Raw genomic sequence first — 22173 nt, 5'->3', positions numbered from 1 at the left:
AACCCCTATCAGCTCCCATGGGTGTAGAGCCATCCATGTGAATGGGCAAGGAGTTATTTTCTTCTCTACATAGAAAACCTCAACCATGTCTAGGGCTTCTCAGGGCGACCGTGACACAGTCTGTCACCCACCGCACTGGCAGAGAAAAACTGCCTAGCAAAGCATTGTCCCTTTTGGTGGCACTATGAGACAAATAGAGCCTTCGGAATTCACATCATGTGGAAAAGAGAAGAACAAAGACATAAAAGCCTGCCTTAGAAAGGTTGCTCCGGAGTGATGTGTTTTTCCCCACCCTTCTTTTCAGAGCCAGGGGAAAAAAAAAAAAAAAAAGAATGATGGTAGGTTTCACCAGCCCTTTCTTAAGTGAATGAAAGAGGGTTTCCTGAAGAAAACTGTCGCACGAAATGAATGGCTGCATCACCCAATCTAGGGACACAATCGGACCTTAGGAACCAAGATCACCACAACCTCTGGTCGATGCACAAAGACACAGGATGAATCTGAATTTGGAGGATGTGCCTTCACATCTAAAGTGCTGACTGATGGTGCTCCCTGGATGGCATGAGACCTGCCTAGAATAGTCTGGAACATTCAACATTGCCAAGACCTTGCTATGGCAGTGAAAGCCCCAGAAATGTCTTTGTATCAAGATACCTCCCAAAGTATGTGTGTGTGTGTGGGGGGGGGGGTGTTTTCAGGGCCCAGCACAGGACAGAACGGATGAAATACAGCTAGCCCCTTGAGCCCCCTTCCACTTCCTTGATTTCTGAGCCTCGAGTGCTTGCAGGCTGTGTTACAGTAGAACATTAGCACCATCTAAAGGCTACGTACCAAATGTCTTGCTAGTGTGAATATTCCTTACAATGCTGTTTGCTATGAGGATGTCATTCTTTGGGGGACTGACGCTGTGGAAAATTCTGCCTAACCTAGAATGAAGCACTAGGCCCCTGTCACATGCTATGTGGGGGTGACCATGATATTCTTGGAGAGGTGCATGTTGTCTGTCATGCTGGCTTGTTGGAAAGAGGGGACCACGTTTATCAGAAGCTGTGTTGGCTTGCTTTCTTATGTAGGTATCTGTCATTCTTTAGCTCGGGGAAATTCACCCTGCCCCTGGCCTCTGCTGAACTTGGTGTTGAATAGGAATGTTGGGTGGGTGGGGAGGATAGGCTTTGGGGGAGGTGGATGGAGTGGCCATCCAGTAACCACTGGCCTTGGTGGGAGACATGGGCGCTCCAGTCCCATGTTGCTGTTTGCTAGGCTCGTGACCTAAACTTCTCTGAGCCTCTCATGCATAAAACAAGGCCCTTTAACTAGATCATCTCTAGGAGTCTCTCCTGTTCTACCCTCAGTGTGGCCCTGGGTTCTGGAAGGTGATATAAGATGGCCTGGTCTCATACCTCTACTTCACATCTTTGCAGGGAGCCAAATAAAATGATCCAGGCAAGTTTCTGTTATGGAGTTCTTAAGCCCAGCTGAGTTTCACCCAAATCCTTTGGATTCAAGGCCAAAGAAATTCTAACCTCAAGTTTCCTTGGCACGTTTACAGGGCCCCATGGGTTAGCCGGAGTCCCTAGATTCCCTAGACGCTCCCAAAGACCTTTCAGGAATACGGGCTGGTCTTAAAAAGACTTGAGACGTAGGAGGTTTTTAGAAGAAATTGATCTTTGATCCTGACCCTCCGATGAGTCATCCAGTGGGAATGTGTCTGGTCTGAGGGTCAAATGTAGGTGGGTGTGGAGACAGAGGGAGGCTGGAGCAAAAAGAAAAAGAATCTCAAGCTTCATAGGCAGACATCTGTGCTCACTTTGCCTCAGCCCCTTGCTGATCGCAAGACTCAGGGCAAATCACTGGACCTCTCCGAGCTTTGATTTTCCTGTCTGCAAAATGCAGCTAACAACAAAGTTGCTGGGAGGATTAAATTAGATGTCGTGTGCTTCACGTCTAGCACAATACTCGATGCAGAGTCAAGATTCCATGAGTGGCGTCATTGGCTTATTATTTTGTTTTTGTTTTTTTAAGATTTTATTTATTTGACAGAGAGAGAGACACAGCGAGAGAAGGAACACAAGCAGGGCGAGTGGGAGAGGGAGAAGCAGGCTTCCCGTGGAGCGGGGAGCCCGATGCGGGGCTCGATCCCAAGACCCTGGGATCATGACCTGAGCTGAAGGCAGACGCTCAACGGCTGAGCCATGCAGTCGCCCCGGGCTTATTATTTTGAAATCACTCTCCAGTTTGACACAACACAGCGCACAAAGACAGGCTTAAGCTTCTTGCCTATTGGCACAGGCCCCAGTGGTAGATGCTGCGTCTCCGACCTCACAAATCCTTGCCAGGTTCCTCTGACACATTAACTCAGGCTCTTACCTCTGTATTTTAAAATGTCCCTCTCAGCTCAGGGCTGAGTATCTGCCATCGGCTCTGCCTTTCTCCTGCACGATCCTGCTTCTGCTTCTGGCACAGGTGTCTTTGCTGTCAGGGTATTTGAAGTTTGCCTTTGATGGCCCTGCAACTAAGCAACTTAATTATGAATGAGCACTCTGCCTAAAAGCCTGCGTTGCTCTCTTGCTTCCTCAAATACCCTTGGCATCTGTCCAGGGCTTCGATGCACAAAAGCAAAAGGGTGGCTGACCCATCTACCCACCACTGAACTACCCCCCATCTCTTCCCCTCCATCTGCTGCTTGCTGCCTTTGTTAGACAGGAAGAGAGGAAAAGCGAGTTAGAAGGAAAAGAAAAGGAGACGTGGAATACATTTTGCACGTATTGCAAATATTCCAGACTTAAAAAAATTTTTTCATTCTCAAAATGAATGATACATTATCAGCAATTCACTATGTTCCGAGATATTACCCAAAGCAATACTTTAATGAGCTCGATTCCATTTTTAATCACTTATATATATAAAAACATCACCATGCACATCTCTTGAAGAAAAGGCAAAATGGAGAAACTCTATAAGCAAGAATATAAGGTGTTTGTAGTCGTGAAAATACAACAGAAACAGATTTCTTTAAAAGCACCTTTAAACTGACGGTCGCTACACTTGCGGTGAGCATAGCGTAACATAGACTTGTCAAATCACTATGTTGTACGCCTGAAACTGATGGAACATTGTGTGTTGACTATATTCAATTTTTCAAAAAAATCTCCTTTACCTTGAGAATAGGTAAGTGTTAGAGCAGGGATGTGTGTGTGCGTGCATGTATAGCTAGAGTATTCGTAATATGGGAAAAGATTTTTGGAATCTGGTCTAGAAAACTGAGAGTGCAAAGCATAAGTGATTCACTCTGGATCACACAGCTGCTTAATGGTAGAACCAAGAGTGCATTCAGGTTTCTTTTTATTATTATTATTTATTCGACAGAGAGAGACACAGCGAGAGAGGGAACACAAGCAGGGGGAGTGGGAGAGGGAGAAGCAGGCTTCCCGCCGAGTGGGGAGCCCGATGCAGGGCTCCATCCCAGGACCCCGGGATCATCACCTGAGCCGAAGGCAGACGCTTAATGACTGAGCCACCCAGGCGCCCCTGCATTCAGGTTTCTTGACTCCTAGGGTATGTTGGGCAAAGCCACATTGATAATAAAGTCTCTGAAATGTCCAAGCAGCTATTTGCTGCCAGGCTTCAAGCTGACTCATTCATAATTGGCAGGCTGATCCTCTCTGCTTTTGTTCTTAGACTTGCACACCATATCCGCCATTTTTCTCAGGGATTTCAGTACATCCATGAAAACTCAAAAATAATATATAGTTTGCATTTTTAGGCACTGTGAGTGTAAAAGAAACACCTGATTTCAAAGACTTGATATGTCAAAAAAGAATGTAAATTATCTCATTAATCAATTTTCCTATTGTTTATATGATGAAATGATAATATTCAGGATATATTGGATTAAGTAAAATATGTTGTCAAAATTGATTTTACTTTTATATATATATACATATATATATATTTTTTAGGCAGCTACTATGAAATTTAAGTGATTTGTGTAGCTCACATTACATTTCTGTTAGGCAGCATGGACTTAGGTAATATAGAACTGTAATTTTCTAATTTGATTTTATTTTAAAGATTTTATTTATTTGAGAGAGAGAGCACGAGCGGAGGTGGGGAGGGACAGAGGAAGAAGCATACTCCCCGCTGAGCAGGGAGCCCAATGCAGGGCTTGATCCCAGGACCCTGAGATCATGACCTGAGCCAAAGGCAGTCACTTAACCCACTGAGCCACCCAGGAGCCCCTGTAATTTTCTGATTTTAATTTGATGTTCTACCCTTTGTACAAACCCAAGACTTGCTACAAAGGTGTCTGGCTCAAGGTGAAAGACTGCTGTTTTGGAAAAATAGGAATGCATGTAAGAGATAAATGATTTAGATGTACTAAGCTGCACTAATCAATAGTTGTGCTGTTCTGGAAAAGTAGAAATGAATGTAAGGAATAGATGATTTCAATGTCTGATTTTGTACAATTTACTATAATCCCCCTTCCTTGGGGTGTAACAGGTAGAGCCTGACTCTCTGGTGTTCCCAAATGTAAATTTAATAAAAAAATGTGTCTTCAGAAAGTTCTTTTAGCAAGCCAGCACTCAGGACATGCTTCAGACTGGGTTTGTTAACTCAAACCCGTAAGAGGAATTGTTAAGGGGGGTGGGGAGTGGAGGGAAGAAGGAAGAGAGGACAGTGTTTCTAAGAATAATTGGATAATTGGAGGATAAGAAGTCTATACACTTATTTCAGAATAAATTAATTTCCCAGAAAAGGTATTGAGAAACTTGCACGTTTCATTGCTTTGGCCGTTTCCAGGCATATAGGAGGGCAAACAAAATGATCTAATAGGTGTCTTCTGCCAGTAAGATGAATGCAATCTTAAGGCAGAAAAGAAGTGATAAAATAACAACGGGCTCTGATTTATTTCTATCAATGTAGTACCAGAACCTTAAAAAAAAATAAAACCTTTTTATTGTAGAGCCATATAACAAGAAAGCTTAAGAATGCATAATTTTTGCTGGGGAGAAACAGGGGCAAGAATGATGTTCAGCTTAAGTAAAGCTGTAGTTGAGAAGTTATAACTTGCTGACACTATGAATGCATAGTGGGATCGGTAGCCGATCCTTGTGCTACTTGGTGTCAAGGATGGTTCTAGGTTTCTCCACATCACCCATTAACTCATTTACTCCCCATAATGGTATCATGAAGTTTAGACATACTTACAGAGGAAGTATCCAAGGCACAAAAAGGCCACACGACATGCCTGAAAGTCACACGGCTCATAAGCAGCAGATCAGGGATGTGAACTCAGGCAGTCTGGCCCCAGAGTTCATGCTCTTGACATACAACAGTACGTGTGCCGAGCACTATGAATTAGTCGGTGAAAGTGGGCACTTGGTCAAACAAAATCTTGGGCTGTTAGTTTCAATGACAACAGTGAAGAATGCTTTTTGTGTTGTTCATGAGAAACTCGTGCAAGAAGAATCAGGAAAATATAGCATTGGCCAATGGCATGAGCACGGGTTGAGAAGTCAGAAGACACAGAATCAAAAAACCTCTATAAAATGAGAGCTGAACAACATGCCTTTCTGTTCCTTTTCACACCGGTGTTGATGTTAGCCCTGTGGTTTCTCATGGCCTCTTCCCACAACAGGTACCTAAAAAGTCATGAATCGCAAATGGAGCTGTGGAATCAAATAAGGGAAAGGGAACGAGATTGTCCCGATGTGAAAAAGGAAATAATTGGATGTTAGGATTGTGGAAAAACACCACACTGCTGGTGTAGACCAAAATAGAAGAGAACGCATTGTGAAGAATTTAGTTATTTAAAACCATAAGCAGGGTTTAGAATGTCAGCTCTTACAAGGAGAGAACTTACCTCTTTAAATTTATTTCCATGGCACATATGCATGTCCAGATACTTGATATACACTTTGCAATGGTGATGGCAATATTAGTTTTGGTGGTGATTTGGAAGATAATGAAGAACTCTAGAATGCCAAAAAAAAAAAAAAAAGTCCGAGTGATTAAAACCATAGCACTATTCCTACTATCTGTAAAGTAAGGGTAATATTAACCTCAAGGTCAGTTGGGAGGATTAAATGAGATAAAGCCGAGAAAGTGCTAATCACGATCTCTGCTTCATTATACGCTGTTATTCAAGGTTGACGACGACGACGATGGTGGTGATGACACGAGTCAAACTGCTCTTAGGGAGCCCTGTCCAACTCTCAACAATTTTAAAATAGGACATTTGAGTTAACATGTACGTACGTCTGACACTGGAACATTGAAACTATTCAAAAGATTACAGACAAATGTGATCGGATTTTAAAGTCATAGGCACAGTTTGGCCTTACATAATTTAATTTGGAACGTGTTTATTTTCTCCAGATGTTTGTATTAGAATAGTATATTCTCTGAAATGCTACTGGATCAAAGTCCTGGGTGCTCTGTGTTCGTCCTGGAATCATAGTTTGCTAACGAGAACTGACACGTTCTGACACAAAGTGGTTTGGAGCTCCTTTCCTTCTGTCCACATGTTTTAGAAAAAGGAAAAAGAGCGTGTTTGGAAATGGCGAAGAAAGCACAAACTTTAAGGTCAAAAGTCAACTTCCAGTTCCTTATCTGTAAGATTTTTGTAATAATTAACTTACTTCATAAGGATATTCTGAAAACCAAATGACAGACTCTCTGTGCAAATGTTGTAAAATGCTAATTTATATCTCAAGTCACATTTCTCCTTACTTTTAAAATGGCCACGGGTACCTGGATAGCTCAGTCTGTAGACCATCTGCCTTCAGCTCCGGTCACGATCCCAGGGTCCTGGGATGGAGCCCCACGTTTGGCTCCCTGCTCAATGGGGAGTCTGCTTCTCCCTCTGCCCCTCCCCCTGTTCATGCGCTCTCTCGCTATGTCAAATAAATAAGTAAAATATTAAATAAATAAATAAATAAATAAATAAATAAATAAAATAACTGCTTAAAGCCAAGAATGTAAGATCATCTGCTTGGTGGGTTATCACTTATTATAGTTACCTCTCGGTCTCTCTGGCCTGGGTACATATTAAAAGCAAGGCTATGGCTTTTTTTTTTTTTACCTCAGTTTCTCCAGCATTTAGCATGCTAGCTGATGCATAATAGGTCCTGGCATATATGTTTAAATGATGCTTTCAGAGGAAGCACGAACATTGATTTGAACCCCACGTATTACGGGCCAGGCATGTCATGAGACTAGATGGCTTAAATGCACTTGTCTCCTTTTACAGGCCACTAAAAGATGTATAAATTGCTGCTGTGGGCTGGGCTCCCAAGAGTTAAGACGCTGAGGTGGAGTTTTCGGTGCAGGTATTGATTAGGGATCAGCACCTGTGGAAGCAGAGGGTGGGGGAGCAAGCCTGGGTGCAAACACACATAGAGCTGGCATGCCTCAGTCAACCCAGTGGCCAGCTCTGGAGCCAGGATGGCCTGCTAGCATTGTCTTCCATTGGGCCAGGATAACCAGGCTCTTAGACTGCCCCCCACACCCCCATCAGTTACTGGATCTGAGCCACCCCTGGAAGAACACGCTCTTGGGCAAGGTGACTGTGTAGCTCAGGCAATTCCTGAAGGGGTCGACGGCTGGAGCAACAAATCCTTCCTTGGTGCATGTCCATATTCCCTGCAGTCACCAAATTTAAAAGGTTCTCTCTACCACGTGAGAAGATGGTATTAATATTTGAGGGCACAGAATGACTTTACTCAATGAGAAATTGGAAGTTCCATTCATAATTGAATTAAAGAAAAGTCCAATGCTCTTACAGATTTATGGTAGAACATACCCAAACACGTCATTAATACAGTGACAACTTAAAGGAAAACATTGATTTGTTGGCATGTGATGTCGTTCTCTCAAGAAGTACTGTCCTTCAGCAAGTAGTTGCTGGGTACCTGTTTGTGCATTGAAACAGGCATTATGAAGCAAACGCTCTTCCCAGTGTGTAATGATACAGCCATGCGCAGAACCTCTCTTCCCAGATCCACGCCTCTCCAATATTCTGGTTCCTGAAGGGAGTGACATGTCTATCCACCATGATGTGGCCATGCCCTGGGTTCACCAAGGGGGCAGCATCAGCAGGATATGGTTTGCTTTTCTGATAGAAGCCTTCACAACGGCCTGGCTCCCATGCATTTGGTGTTCCATACTGGGCAGCTGTCTTGCTCAAGTGTGTATGTTTCAGCAGGACCTGAAGAGATGGCTGAAAGCACGTCTGGACCTTAATTCCTCCGATGTCACAAGGAAGAAATGAATGTACCCAAACGGTTCCCCAGTCATAACGTGTATGCAGCCCACTCCACCAAATACAAAATAATGTGTTGGGTGGATTAGCAAGCACTTGGGTTTAGAAGAAAATTAACCATTATTTCCTTGAGACCAAGGAGGGCTGATTGGTCCTTCATTCTAAGCTTCTGGGGAAAGTTGAGAAGCTTACATGAATAAGACTTAAGAGACTGGTCTGAAAAACTCAAGAAAATCAATTCAGTCCATAATCCCCTCTATTTTCCAGTACAGTGTTAACTGACTATTATTAAATACTTATAAATGATGAGGGTAAAATCAGTTTACAAGAGGCTTGCCCTCCACCATCATGGATTATCATACAGATTTTGAAGATGTAAGCTACTAAGATTATAACATATTCTGATCTCCCTTTACTCATGCGTAGCAAATGGGGAAGATGGGTGAACATTCCTCAGGCATTCTGGGAGTAGTGTTTTCAACAGATCAATGTTTTCATTTGGTTCTCTCTCAATCCTTAGGGGTAGACATTAAAATAAGACTAAATATGTTAAATTTTTAAAAGACATAATAGAAATTCCATAGTAACTCAATATCCAATAATGTCTAAATTCTCTCCATTCCCAGGCTATTTTGAGGTCTTTGGGGAAAATGTAATTCTTCTTCCTCTTTCTCAGCCTTGATATGCCCCATTAAACTTTATTCTATCTCTCTCACTCTTTTCCAGCCCATTCACCGTATTCAGCATCCAAGAGCCTTAAAAGACTGAGAATCTTCACGGGTGGGGGAAGGGAAGTGCTCATGGCTGTGAAGCAGAAAGCCTGGGTTCTGGTTCCAAATCCAAGACTAAGTGTGTGCCTTCGGGCAAACCTGGGTTTCGGCAGGTCTCCATTTGCTCATCTGTTTAGGGAGAGAAGAGGATGGACGCTTTTTAATGACTCTCCCAATGCCACTGTTCCATGATTTGCTAGTCTTCCTAGCATATTCTGCTCATTTCTATGGGGAAAGCTTTGACAATAGACTGTGCAATAGGATTCGACGGGAATATTTTCTATGGCTTCCAGGGAATTTGGAAAATATGAGTCACATTAAGTGCCCCCTCCAGTCCCAAATGGGTAGTAAGGAAATAAAGACCGGAGTTTGGGGCATATGACTCTCAAAGCAAATTGAATTTTCAAAACCAGGAAGAGATATTTTAAGGCTAGCAGTATTATTTTCAATCTTTGATTAGTGACATGAAAGAATAGCTATAAATGTGGCCAGCAGTTAACTACTTGCTTTATCAGTCAAGGATTATAACCATTTAACTTTAGGTATTAAATTTAATTCTTTTTTATGACAAAATTTCTCTTGATGTAATGATTCAAATTACCATTTCACATTTGCCTTCAAAATGGGGAGACCTCTAATTAGTGAACTGGCTGGCTCCATCACCACGAAGGTGAAGATCAAGGGCAAGGTTTAATAGCATTACTTTTATTCTGTCCCAAAGTCACAAATACAAATTTAACCCCGCTGGCTTCCAAAAAAAAAAAAAAAAAGTGTGAAATCTATATGCTAGAGAGTGTACAAAACCATCATCTTTACAGCAAAAGTAATTCACAGGTTGACTATATGAACAGCGGGGTGCACTGTCATCTCTGGTGAGCCAAGACAGCACGGTGTCAAGGTTGCCGTGGAAACTGAGTCGCCAACCTAGGGTAGCGTTGTGGTGCCTAAAGTGGGCATAGCATTACGCCAGCACCATGACTATTCTCGTAATGCTCAGGAGTATCACTGGACCTGGAACACTAGACTATCAATGGCACAGAAACCATGGTTGGCGAATTCTTTGTCCTCCTGGTCCTTCATTTGTGGATACTTACTCTTTTCTGAGAAAAGTGAAGAGGTTAAGAAAGAGATGACCTCTCTTTCATTCCTTAGTGCCTAAGGAAGCCAGAATGCATCAGATTTTATGCTCATTCAATAAGCTAATTTCTGAAACTAAAAACCAAATTTCCTAAGCCCCTATCGCCCTCGTCTATTGATTTCGAAAAATGTCCTCCCCATGCATTCTAGAACCCCACCTCCCTCTTTTTCTGGACCCCTCCCCCACATGCACCATAAGGGATGCATTATAGTAGAATATTTAGTAGGAAAAAGCAATACTCACAGTCACAATTTTGAAGATACTGTCTTTTTATTTCACAACATGGGAATAACTCAAATTTTGAGTCTCAGAGACCAAAAGAGAGTTGAGCCAAATGTTCAGAAGATGAGCCAGGCCACCATTTTGGCAGCAAGCTTCACATGGACAAGTGGATGGTAGAGAATGATGCCCGCGACATGGCTAAAGCTATAGCACACCCACAAATAGATTCATACTTGGTTGTCTAATTTGCATGCATGAGTATAGTGCGTTCTCCATGCCACTAGTACATATATGCCTTTTTCAAAGTCAGTGCAGGATCCGTATTTGTGCAGGTCTTTAAAAGTCTGCTCCCTTACAAAATTTTACCATAATTTATCTGCAAGAGCCTTCAGGTGACAAATTCCGTATGCCACCTTTACTTCCCAAAAGTCATTTCTGAATAATAATGACCGCTATCAGGAGTTCCAGCATCACGTAAGAGAATCCATTTGTTAGTTATTTTAATGTCAGTTAGCTGGCTGTGAGTGAGCCTGGCTACACATCTCCAACCTGCTTGGTGCCTGGAATTCACCACTGGTCACCTTTAGCAGTGATGGCAACCTTAGATCGAAGGGCAAGATCCAAATCAAACCGAACCAACCCAGACGGTGTCGCAGAAAGAGTTGGGCTTTCTTCCTGCTTTCCAAAGCGAAGGCTTCCCTAATCTGCACCAAACAGTGACAACCTGACCCACTTGGGCACGGGGGGCGGGGGGGGGGGCACTTTCTCCGCTAAGGCTGAAACTGTTGGAAACTTGAACAGCATTCAGCGCCAAGGGGGCAAATGCCTGAATCTGAAAAGGAACCAAAAGAAATTGTACCAGGGAAAGGAGACAGGGGTGGAAGACCAGTTCCCGGAGCATCTCTCTCTGTCAACAAGCATGGAGAGTCTTTATTACTAGAATATGCACAATCCTGTGGGAATTGCTGCATCTTTTTTCTTTTCTCCCCCCCCCTTAACTCTTTTCTTGCCAGTCCTTCCCTGGCTGGTTGAACTGCCTCAGTGCGGGGGGGGGGGGGGAAGGGGGGAGGTTGTCCCATCCAGAAGCCACTCAGCGGGAGGCCTCAGGAGCTGCACTCCTCACAGTGACAAGAGAGGATGTACCGGTAGGTGGCGGTGAGCCGCATGCCCCCCGAACAGCGCAGCCGCAGTGCCTTCAGCTTGGAGGTCTGGGGCCGGCAACAGTGACAGGAGGAGCGGAAGGGCTGCTTGAGGACAGTGCTGAAGGACACCAAGGGCTCCGAGCGTGACACCTGGCTGCAGTGCCCCTCGCACCTGGCCAGAAGCACCATCTGGGGAGAGAAGAGACATGGTTACTCTGTGGGGAGGCCAAAACTTCAGCCAGATCCCACAGCACCCTGACACCCTTTACCAATTTCCGCTGGGTTCGCTCAGTGGCTCTCAACCCAGGCTGCACCTTAGAATCGCCTGGCAAACTTGGTTTTAAAATGTCAGGAACCCAGGGGCGCCTGGGAGGCTCAGTGGGTTGAGCCACGGACTCTTGGTTTCAGATCAGGTCACGATCTCAGGGTTGCAAGATCGAGCCCCACATTGGGCTCTGCACTGAGCGTGGAGCCTGCTGGAGATTCTTTCTCTCTCTCCCTTTGCCCTCTGCGCCCCCCCTCCCCACTCGCACCTTCTCTCTCTCTCTAAAATAAAAAATAAAAATTAAAAATAAATAAAATATCAGCACCCAGGCCCCATCTTGAACCAATTGAATTAAAATCCTCGGGGATGGAGCCCGAGCTTTTATGGTTTCCAAAGCTCTTCCACTGATTCCAAAGTACACTGAGGGTGTAGAACCACTACACGAGGCCGACCACCATGATGTGCAAATAAAAACCAAAGAACGAAAGAAATGTCTCAGGACAGGTGGTCGTCCACCATGGGCCCAGTGTCAGTTCGACCAGTCGCGAAATGCAGAAAGTCATTCCGAATTGAAATCAGGGAGCAAATGAAGAAGGGCTACAGAAAAAAAGGAATATGTTATGTGCAAGGAATTGCTAAAGAAAAGGAATATGGTTTCTGGAGAAGAAAAAGAGGCTAACCTGAGTGATACTCAGGAAGAAATATTCTGGGCACTACAACTTGGAACAAGAGAATGAAACAGAAACAGGGTATGTTTTGGGCCCTGGAATCACACTTCTGGGCTTATACACTGAAGTAGCCCGAGATTTGTGCAACTGAATCTTAGAGTCATTTACGGCAAATGTCAGGATGCATTCATTCTGACCATCTCCATTTCCAGAGGTAAGTTAGGATTATACTAAAGCTTGGGCCGGGGGTGCCTGGGTGCCTTAGTTAAGCGTCCAACTCTTGATTTTGGCTCAGGTCCTGATCTCAGGGTTGTGAGATCAAGCCCGGCCTCAGGCTCCAAGCTCAGCAGAGAGTCAGCTTGAGATTCTCTCTCCTTCTCCCTCTGCCCCTGCCCCTGCTCATTCTCTCTCACTCCCTCTCTCTCTCTCTCTCTCTCAAATAAATAAATTAAAAAATAAAAATAAAGCTTGGGCTGAAGTAACAGAGGCTGTGTGTTCTTTATAGTGGCTCTTAATGTGATTTTGGTGAAAGCCTTCTTTAAGAATCTGATGCAAACTACCAAGGTTATCCCCAGAACAATGGACATAGGCACACACTCAGTATGTTGCATCCAGCTTAAGGGAGCGGAGCAGAGGCTGGTTTATGTCTCCCATACATACATCCTGGTATCCTGGGAGTGGCAGTCATGGGCAGGGTAGGGTGGGCAACTTGATTCACTAAGAATTAAGAGAAGGAAATGGCCTGCTCATCTTTCTAAAAGGAAGACAAGATGACTTCTGGTCATTATAGATTATTAACATCATTATCAAAAAAGATGCTGGGATGAATCCAAAGATAGGATATGAGATACTAGGGAGCAACCAGCAGGGCTTGGTGAAGTTGGACTAGGACCTACGAATTTATTTTCTCTGAAAGATCACAGAGGCAGAGAGAAAATGGCAGCTATGAGCTGTTTTGGAATTTGTGAAGGCTCAGTGCTATCCTGCCCGCTCTTTATGTTGATAGGCAAAACAAACATGATCTGAAATAGGTTTTGAGAGATTATGCCATAGATCAGTAGTACATGGGCCAGTCCTTGGTGCCCACCCCACCTAATGAGAAGGAGCCCAAGGATGTGCTCATCTCTAATGGGGGTCATCTCTCCCACAGATTAAGCAACATTCAGAGGTCACCTCCCCAAATGGAGTCTTTAGAGATCCAATTTCAGTCCAGATGAATATAGTGAACCTGTGTCAACAGACCTAATTCCAAGGGGCACAGACATGGTGGTGCATGCTACCTAAGTGACGCACATGTGGGTGAACAGGATGTAGACCTGGAATGACCCGGAAGTTAGCACTGTCTGTAAAGCGACCAAGTCAGCAATGTTGGGCCATTTGTAGAAGTATTGAACCGATTGTGATTTCACTAAACATTTTCAGGGTCTCAAGCTCCACCTTCAGCTCGTTCTGAAGGACAAGAACTCCAGCACCGAAGACCCTGGGGCCACCTCCAATGGGTCACTCTATCTCAGGAGCTGGACTTTTGGGGCAAGGAGAATGCACAGACATGTACGTACAATAAATACATTCAGTGGCTGCCTGCTGCCTTTGGAATCAAGTCCAAAATCCTGAGTGGGTATTAAGATCCTCCATGACTTGGATTTCACATCTTTCCCGTCTTACTTAGAACTGTTCTCATTTTTGTCCCCACTCCCTTACAACTGTTCTAGTTCTCATCACTCCCTATTCTAATCAAGTTCAATCACTTAGGAGTTCAGGGAACTGCCCTGAATTTCCCTGCCTCTTGCCTCTGCTCATGTCTTTCCCCCTCTCAGAAATGCCCTTTCCTCCTAGCTCTGCTTAATGAAATCCCAACTATCCTCCATTGCCAAGTTCAAATGCCCACTCCTCTAAGAAGAGACTACGAAACAATTATAGGACCCTTGACATGCTCAACACACATGCAAATCTCCTCTCTGGGAGATTTCCAGTCTATAGATCCCATCTCAAACCTGGAAGTGACATACAAATCTAGCTCTGATTTGTAAATTTGTGTTGGAGGGCTACAGCGGGGAGTTTGGAAGGTAAGAGCTAGAAATGAGTGCCATTAAGGAATGGAAGAGATAAATACCTGCCTTCCAGATTCACTCCTGATATTCCATGCTTTAGTCTCTGTCAAGCCTCACCTGTTCCATGGATTTCATGAACATCTTCTCACCTCTTCCAGACTAGAGCTTCTAGAACTATAAAATGCATGTAAATCAGCTGGGGATCTTGTTAAAATGCAGATTGTGCTTGAGTAGTTCTGGCTGAGGCCAGAGATTTTGCATTTGTCACAAGACTCTGGTTGATGTCAGTCCACCCATTGAGTAGCAAGGCTCCGGACCTATTAAAGTCTGAGAAGTTCTGCTCTAGGCTGGTCGCTAGATAGCGATCATTTAGCAAATAATAATAATGGCAGCTAACATTTATTGAGTGCTTACAACATTTAATCTCATTTAATTCTCATAACAATCCGATGCTAAAGGTACTCTTTTAATCTGTACTATTATTACAGATGAGGAAGCCGAGGCTTTATAGAGTTGAACTAACTTGCCCAAACTCACATATCTGGTGCAAGGCAAGGCTGGAATCAAACCTAGGTCTGCCTAAAGCCCCTGGTCTAAATCACTGTCATATCCTGCTTCCTGATATGAAAATGTTTTCCTGAAGTATGAGCCAACTCACACCCTTCTCCAATCTACTTTGACCTGCCTCTGGGAGCCCTAAAAATATCATAACCATACAAGTCTGACCTTTTTCTTATGAACTTCTTGGGATACATCATCACCACCCCCAAGCTTCTGCAGAGCTGAATCTTTTTTTTCTCTAATTTTTTTTATTAACGTATAATGTATTATTTGTTTCAGGGGTATAGGCTGTGATTCATCAGTCTTACACAATTCACAGCGTTCCCCCTAGCACATACCCTCCCCAATGTCCATCACCCAGCCACCCCATCCCTCCCACCCCCCTCCACTCCAGCAACCCTCAGTTTGTTTCCTGAGATTAAGAGTCTCTTATGGTTTGTCTCCCTCTCTGGTTTCGTCTTGTTTCATTTTCCCCTCCCTTCCCCTATGATCCTCTGTCTTGTTTCTCAAATTCCTCATATCAGTGAGATCATATGTATTCAAATGCCCACTCCTCTAAGTAGAGGAGAGGGCTTTCTCTGATTGACTTACTTCGCTTTCTCTGATTGACTTATTTCGCTTAGCATAATACCCTCTAGTTCCTTCCACGTCGTTGCAAATGGCAAGATTTCATTTTTTTTTTTTTTGATGGCCTGCAGAGCTGAATCTTGAAAGAGCACTCCTAAATGATACCTCCTCCACTGTCAAGACCCTCCCACAATTGCCTCCCCCAGTGATCTGGAGACTCCCAGAAACTCCTTGGATGGTACCACTCAGTGTCTAACTCCTTAACCAAGTCATCAAACATCAGTTCACCTGCCAAAACCCGGTTTGTGGTCAACAAGCGTTCTTCATGCCTGGGTGACTTGGCTATGCCTTCTAACATGGGAAGACTCCTCTGCATTTGGCACTGCTCTTAACTGCTCATAATGGAGAGCATCCACATTGCTCCATTATGAAATCAGGAAATGAATTTCTTTTGACAAAGAACCCACGTGGGGCTCCACCATCAAAGGAACAGGTGCCGCCGTTGGTTTTTGCTCACTGACCTTCGATGGACTTCTCACAGCTCAGGTGGGTGACAGATACATGTTATCTGCTTTGCGTGCAGTTTAATTTTTGCTCTCTTGGGTTCCCCCAAGCAAGTGGCCTGATGCTAGGAAGCTAGGCAACTTCTCCAGTGGTCCCTTTGTATCCCCCCAACCTTAGAGTCACTTGCCTCCAGCTGGATGTGAAAGTCAGTTCCTTCTGATACGAACAGAGCCGCAGGGTTCAGAGAGATTGCTCAGGGATGGGCTCCTTCATGTTCTAATCTGATTTCCATGTGCTGAAGCTAAGAGTAATGAAAAGTCCTTGCGTGATCATAAAAGAATGGTAAAGATGATGATATATAACATGTATTGGACATTTACTAGGCCCCAGGCTCGGTGCCAAGTCCTTCATATGCAACCTGATTCTTAACAGCCATTTCAAAAGGTAAACTTTCCCCATTTTACAAATGAAGACACGAAAAGATGGAGGATGAGTCACTGGCCTGAGGTCCCATCGCTGTCCGATGGAGGGTCAGGATTCTGACCTGAGACACCTTGATTCCTGAGCCCTCTGTCCTAACCATAACAGCCAGCCTGGAACTTCCTAAGTTACTCAAGCTGGTCATGGGCAACTTCAGGCTACACTGTGAAGGTTATAGCCAGCTGTGATTCCCTGGGTCCTGACCAAAGATTGCACCCGACGACCCCAGGCCCCAGCTCTCTCTGGTGACCCCACCATGCTTCTTAGGCAGTTCTGTCTTCTGCTGCAATATCAACTATCTTCTGAGTGAGAGAAAACCCAAACACAGATGGTTTTCATCACTCCTTGCTGAAAGATTCTTACCATTGCCAAAGCCACTTTCTTCCTCTGTCATGGGGGACTCCTGTGAATTCTTGGCTCAGGCCATGACTGACTAGATGTCTTCATCGGTATCAGAATAAAGACCCAGAATAAAGACTTTGCACACAGAACAGCCTACCCTAGAAGGGGAATTTGACCGTTGTACCTCATTTAAATGAGAAACATTTTTTTTTTTGCCCTTTTCTCGGCAGTGAACACTATGTACCCCTTATCCTGTGGCACCTCCTACAGCACCCATCCCTTCTCTCCCCGGCACCCTCCATAAATGACCATTCAGATCATCCCCAGGCACCCCGGTCACCCCCCAAAGGGTCTGTGCCAGGCTGCAAAATTGCAACCAGAGGAATGAAGCAGCAAGGGGAAGGATGGAATCTGGTCCCTTCGCTCTGGTCACAACTCAAACCGACGCGAAGCCTTTGAACACAGAACATTTCCCTTCCCTCTCTCCCTCATTTACTGATCAGCATCATGAGGGTAAAAACTTGGTTGGTTGTTTTTTTCCCCCTATTTTTGTACCTCCATTGCCGGCCACGAGGCCTGCACCTAGTAGGCATGCAATATAAATTCATTCCTTAAAAGAAAAAAGTGGTATCTCTCCAGTAGTTAATGGTGTTAGAAGTTCAATGTTCCTGACTCTCCTACCATACTATGAGCTTCGTCAGCAGCCCTAGGAGAGGATCGGGGATCTTACCAACTTCCTCTCCAATTCCTCGGGGAAGTTCCCCAGGTTTTATCACATGAACTGTCCTTCTCTTTGGCCCTTCGGCGTTCAGATGACCCTATGCCCTGGTTCTGTGTCCCTGTGGGACTACCATCTCCCCCCACATTCCTCACCCAACTCAGACTTCACAGGCCTGCCCTATTAGCTCGCTTTCCCAGCCTCAGTCCCTGAAAACTCCTCCCTGGCTCACATCCAGAACTTGTCCCCTCTGCCCCCCACCCTCTGCTCCCTCCACTCACTTGGGAAGGGAGGTCAGACAGCAGGATCTATTTCTCTTCTACTGTTCTCTCCCCACTCTTAACACCCAGCATGATGGCTTACATTCACTTTGCTCTTCTGCACGCTCCCCCCACCCCTGCCAGATCTCTGTGTTTAGCAAGAACCCCGATGAGGTTCATTCTCCTAATCCTTTCAGGCTCTACGAGATCCCAACGGTTATTGAGGTCTCAACGGTGACTGAAATAGAAAGTGAGTCTAAACACCTGTCCAGTTTATAGCTTCGTCATCAAGATCATAATATCACTTATGAATGTCTAGTATATGCCAGATACCATGCTGAAGGCTTTACAGATATCATCACCAATACCCATACCTCCGCCTTTAGATAGACAACGTTTGCCCCATTTTACATGGGAATAAGTGGAGGCACCAAAGACTTATTTTACTTCTCCTGAAGTCACCCATTGGGCACACCGCGAAGCTGGGATATGAAGCCAGGTGTCTCTCACTTCAAAGTCCGGGATGCCTCAGTTGCCTTAAAGGTTCTCCAGATGGCTCATTTTCACTAACCACTGGCCTTTTGCCTGTTTGCTCTAACACCATTAACTACTGGGCCCTCCCTTTACTACTCAGAGTTTCAGGGAAGATTGTCAATGAACCTGCCACTCCTGGGATTTTTGTACCCAGTCCTAGGAGGTGTCACCACTGAAAACTTCCAGGCACATCGTAATCTGCAGTCACATGACCTCCTTGGTGGACGGCTGTAGCCCATCTTTTCTGCCTGACTCTGTCTCAGCCCTTCCCTGAATTGTTAAGCGATGGGTGACAGGTCCCTGGAGCTCAGGGCTAGGGGGGAGCAGACAGTCTCATGGCAGGCTCCCTGAGAACTTTCACAATGGTTCCTATCTTCTAGAAAGATCACTGAGTATAAATCATTATTTCTAGCGGACCCGAAGTTGAGCCTGGACTTCCAAATAGTGGCTTCTGCATTCTACCTGCATTTCTCTGATATGAAGATCCAAGTAGTTGAAAGAGAAATGATCTGAGGCAGACACTGCCACTCCTGGAGCAATCTACTGAATACTATTTAGTGTTTTAGTTTTCCCTACCGGCAAAATGGGATTGGTAATGCCTTCCAACACAGGTTTGTTGGCAGTGATTAGATCATATATTATGAGACGCCTGACACATATTAGGTGTTCAAGCAGATGCCCTCCCTCCCCTGAGCCTGGGTCACACTCTCCCGGACACCTGTCTTCCCAAGGCCAGACACTGGATAAATGTAAGTCGGGAAGTGTCAACCACAGACAGGCAAGTGGTATAGGCATGTGTCTAGTAAACAACGGCCTTTGAACATCATGCGAAGGGAAATTTTTGCAGAGAGGAAAGATCGAGCCTAGTCTCCTCATTGTAAAAACCCTCGTTGGCCGTTTTCTAGACACAGGTTAAATGTTTTTATCTCAAGTCTGTAAAGAACAATTTCATTAATGAGACCCATTAGAAAGAAGACCAGCCCGAGTCGGTGAGAGTCAAGAATCATAGATTATTTAAAAATGAAAAACAGTTTTTGTTCTTGGATACACAGAGAAAATCTAATCCAGAAAAGGTCTGAGTAGTTGAGATTCTGCCAGGCATATTTTAAGGCCAAGAAAGAAAGATTTATAATTGCAAGCACCATTTACATAAAACTATTGCTATATTTGAGATCATTTGGGATGTTTGAAAACAGATTGTTCCCATGAAATTACAAACATTTCTGCTACTATCACAATTTTGTGCCATTTACCATGGCATTCTGGAAGGAACGGATGTGAGCAAAGGTAGACTAAAGTCTGTTTCTAGGAGTCATGCTCAAGCACCGTGAGTTTGTTGGGCTCGAGTTAATGACATCTCTTCTCTGAACTTCTCTTAACTAGTGTGATCATTGCTAAGGTGTTCTTCCATCATTTCATCAAATCCTTCTGGATTGCTTTTTAGTTTTTAGAGATGCTCCTATTTCTCCGTTCCTTTCTATCATCACACTGACATTCTCTTTGAAATAATTTTAATAACCCCTGCTTTCGTTAAAAGAATCATGATTATGGAGAACAGCTCTATAGAGGGAGAAATCATCCATGGACTAAGGACCACCAAATACTAGTGCTATCTGTAGGGGGGAAGGGAGGAGAAGCTAATAATTGCTCAGGCCCACAATTTCTGAGCAATCACAGTTGTAAAAACATATCCCGTCTTTTTTTGCCTAAGAAGGGATTGCAGCCTTACAAAAATTTATCTATTTACTCCTTTTTTTAGTTCTACAAGCACAAATAAGAGCCAGAAAGTTTTTAAGTGGAAAGTCTCTATTTTTTCCCACAGTCCTAGATCTTATTAATATAATGGTTAAAATGATTTAACTCAAATTCTGATTCCCCCAAACTAAAACAAGCCATTATCATTGAGTTGTAATCAGAGAAGCGATGGAAATTTTAAAGGCAGACAGAAGTTATCATGTTTGTAAATGGAGGGTAGAGACATTAACTTATATGGTCTTAATTCTAGTGGTTGATATTACAAAAACTTCTTAATTATACCGGTAATTTAAAAAATACTTGCCATCTGAGAACGCTTAAGTGGTTTTGGTCTCAGGACTAGAGTGAAAATCTCTGAGGCTGGGCTAAACACATTCTTTCTTATTTACCAAATGTGGGCAAATTTCATTCATGTGACTGTTTGGGGGGCAGTGACGGTCGTGAGATTCTCATTCTAAGTGTGTTCTACTCTGTGCCTTCCTTCTGGGTGGTCCAGGTGGCCGGCCACTCTCAGTGGCCTTTGAAGCATGGTATTCCTTTGCAAGACCTCGTCCCAACACTGAGACATCCCTCGCATAGGTTGCCTGCACAAAAAAATATACAACCTACTCCAAACAAGAATGATTTGGATAATCCATGTAAAAATGAGAAATGATCCAATTGCCATGTATCTTTTGAAATCATTTTAACGTAAGCACGGCAGGTGGAGAAAGGCTTGGACCACAAGGTCAGCGAGCAACTATTCCAACAGGAGTCTCTTTGGAGAGCACCTCCCCCCCACCCGCAAGAAGTACGTTTTACTGCTCAATCGTATTTCTGGCAGCCGCTTCCTCTTTATTGCTGGTGGAGGTAGAAGGAGTCACGAGAACCTGTAGACTCCACTTTTCTTTCTTGATAAAGAACACTACTGCTCATAAATTAGACAGCCAGGGACGAAACATCCCTCTCTCACCTTGTGTGGAGCAACAATTTTATGGTGAGAACCTTCCAGCCTTTCCTATCGACTTCGAGCAGCCTGAAAAGAGAGAAGCTGTCTGGGTATGTACGTGGTCAGTCAGGCAGCTTTACTGACAAAAGTTCAAAGCATGCTGGGAGACCCTAAAAGCACGATTCTCCCGCAAGCCCCGTGGGCCAGCCCTAGAGCTCAGGTCTGGGCTTCAGTGATAGTTCTCCATGCCCTGACAAAGGAATACGGGCTTCTCCGCTGTCTCTGGGAAGTAATGCTACCTTCACAGAGATCTGGATCTTACCTTTGAGCTACACTTGTACAACGGGTGACTTATAGAATCGACATAGTGGTGTCTCATGCAGCGCAGAGGGTCCGAGTCCATCATGAAGGAGCTGTCCGTTTTGCTGTCCGTGTCTCCCATTAGCGCCAGCAGGGAGAGCATAGAAAAGGATGCAGCTAGTACATGATTTCTCATTGTTGTAAGGAAAGCTTCTGAGAAGGAACAGCAGAGGGAGGCAGAGGACTAGAAATGGGAAATGCCTTCGCCTCCTAGGATCCAGTTCCTTTCAAGCAAAGGGCAGGATCTGGCTGAAGCTTTCTGGTTGTCATTGTCCTTTGTAGGCCCGAGTTTTGTCTTACTCTTTCCACTTGCAATCCATCATCACAGTATCTGCTGCCCAGCTGGAATGAAAACAGAAATTATTTTCCCCAGAAACATTTACCCAGAAAAACGAATGGAACCCAGGAGGTATCGAGTAGATTTTTTTCCGTGACATTTTGAGTGACGACTATTGGTTTCTAGAGTGCCATTAGCATAGGCCGTCATCCATTCTCCTGCTCCCGCTCCCTCCCCATAGCTTATGCTACATAAACCACTGTGGGCACAGTGGTGTAATGGAGGCACATGTTGACTTTAATTGCCAGAGTCCATGTTTCGAGGAGCAAGAATAGTTGGAACTCATGGTAAAGATTAGACATGTGGTT

The 22173-nt window shown here is 44.3% G+C and overlaps 1 protein-coding gene across 1 annotated transcript; it reads right to left on the bottom strand.

The window, feature by feature from the left end:
• Window positions 1-11496: 11496 nt before the first annotated feature.
• NDP (norrin cystine knot growth factor NDP) lies at window positions 11497-21761 on the bottom strand. The gene is made up of 2 exons (XM_028113541.1): window positions 21491-21761; window positions 11497-11724 (listed from the first exon to the last, which is right to left on the bottom strand). Exons 1-2 carry the CDS (start codon window positions 21662-21664, stop codon window positions 11497-11499), a joined length of 402 nt encoding a protein of 133 aa, XP_027969342.1. The 5' UTR covers window positions 21665-21761.
• Between the last annotated feature and the right edge of the window lie 412 nt (window positions 21762-22173).

This window comes from Eumetopias jubatus, unplaced genomic scaffold (genome assembly GCF_037043125.1).
Source record: "Eumetopias jubatus isolate StellerSeaLion01/CBP00866 unplaced genomic scaffold, mEumJub1_p1.0 scaffold_11, whole genome shotgun sequence".
NCBI lineage: Eukaryota > Metazoa > Chordata > Mammalia > Carnivora > Otariidae > Eumetopias > Eumetopias jubatus.
The sequence above is the reverse complement of the archived record's forward strand: the minus strand, read 5'-3'. Positions and strand labels throughout refer to the sequence as shown.

Coding starts and splice junctions, on each gene's coding strand:
- NDP (XM_028113541.1), bottom strand. CDS start 21,664: ATGAGAAATCATGTACTAGCTGCATCCTTTTCTATGCTCTCCCTGCTG. Junction 11,725..21,490: donor TGTACAAGTGTAGCTCAAAG/GTAAGATCCAGA, acceptor TTCTCTCCCCAG/ATGGTGCTTCTGGCCAGGTG.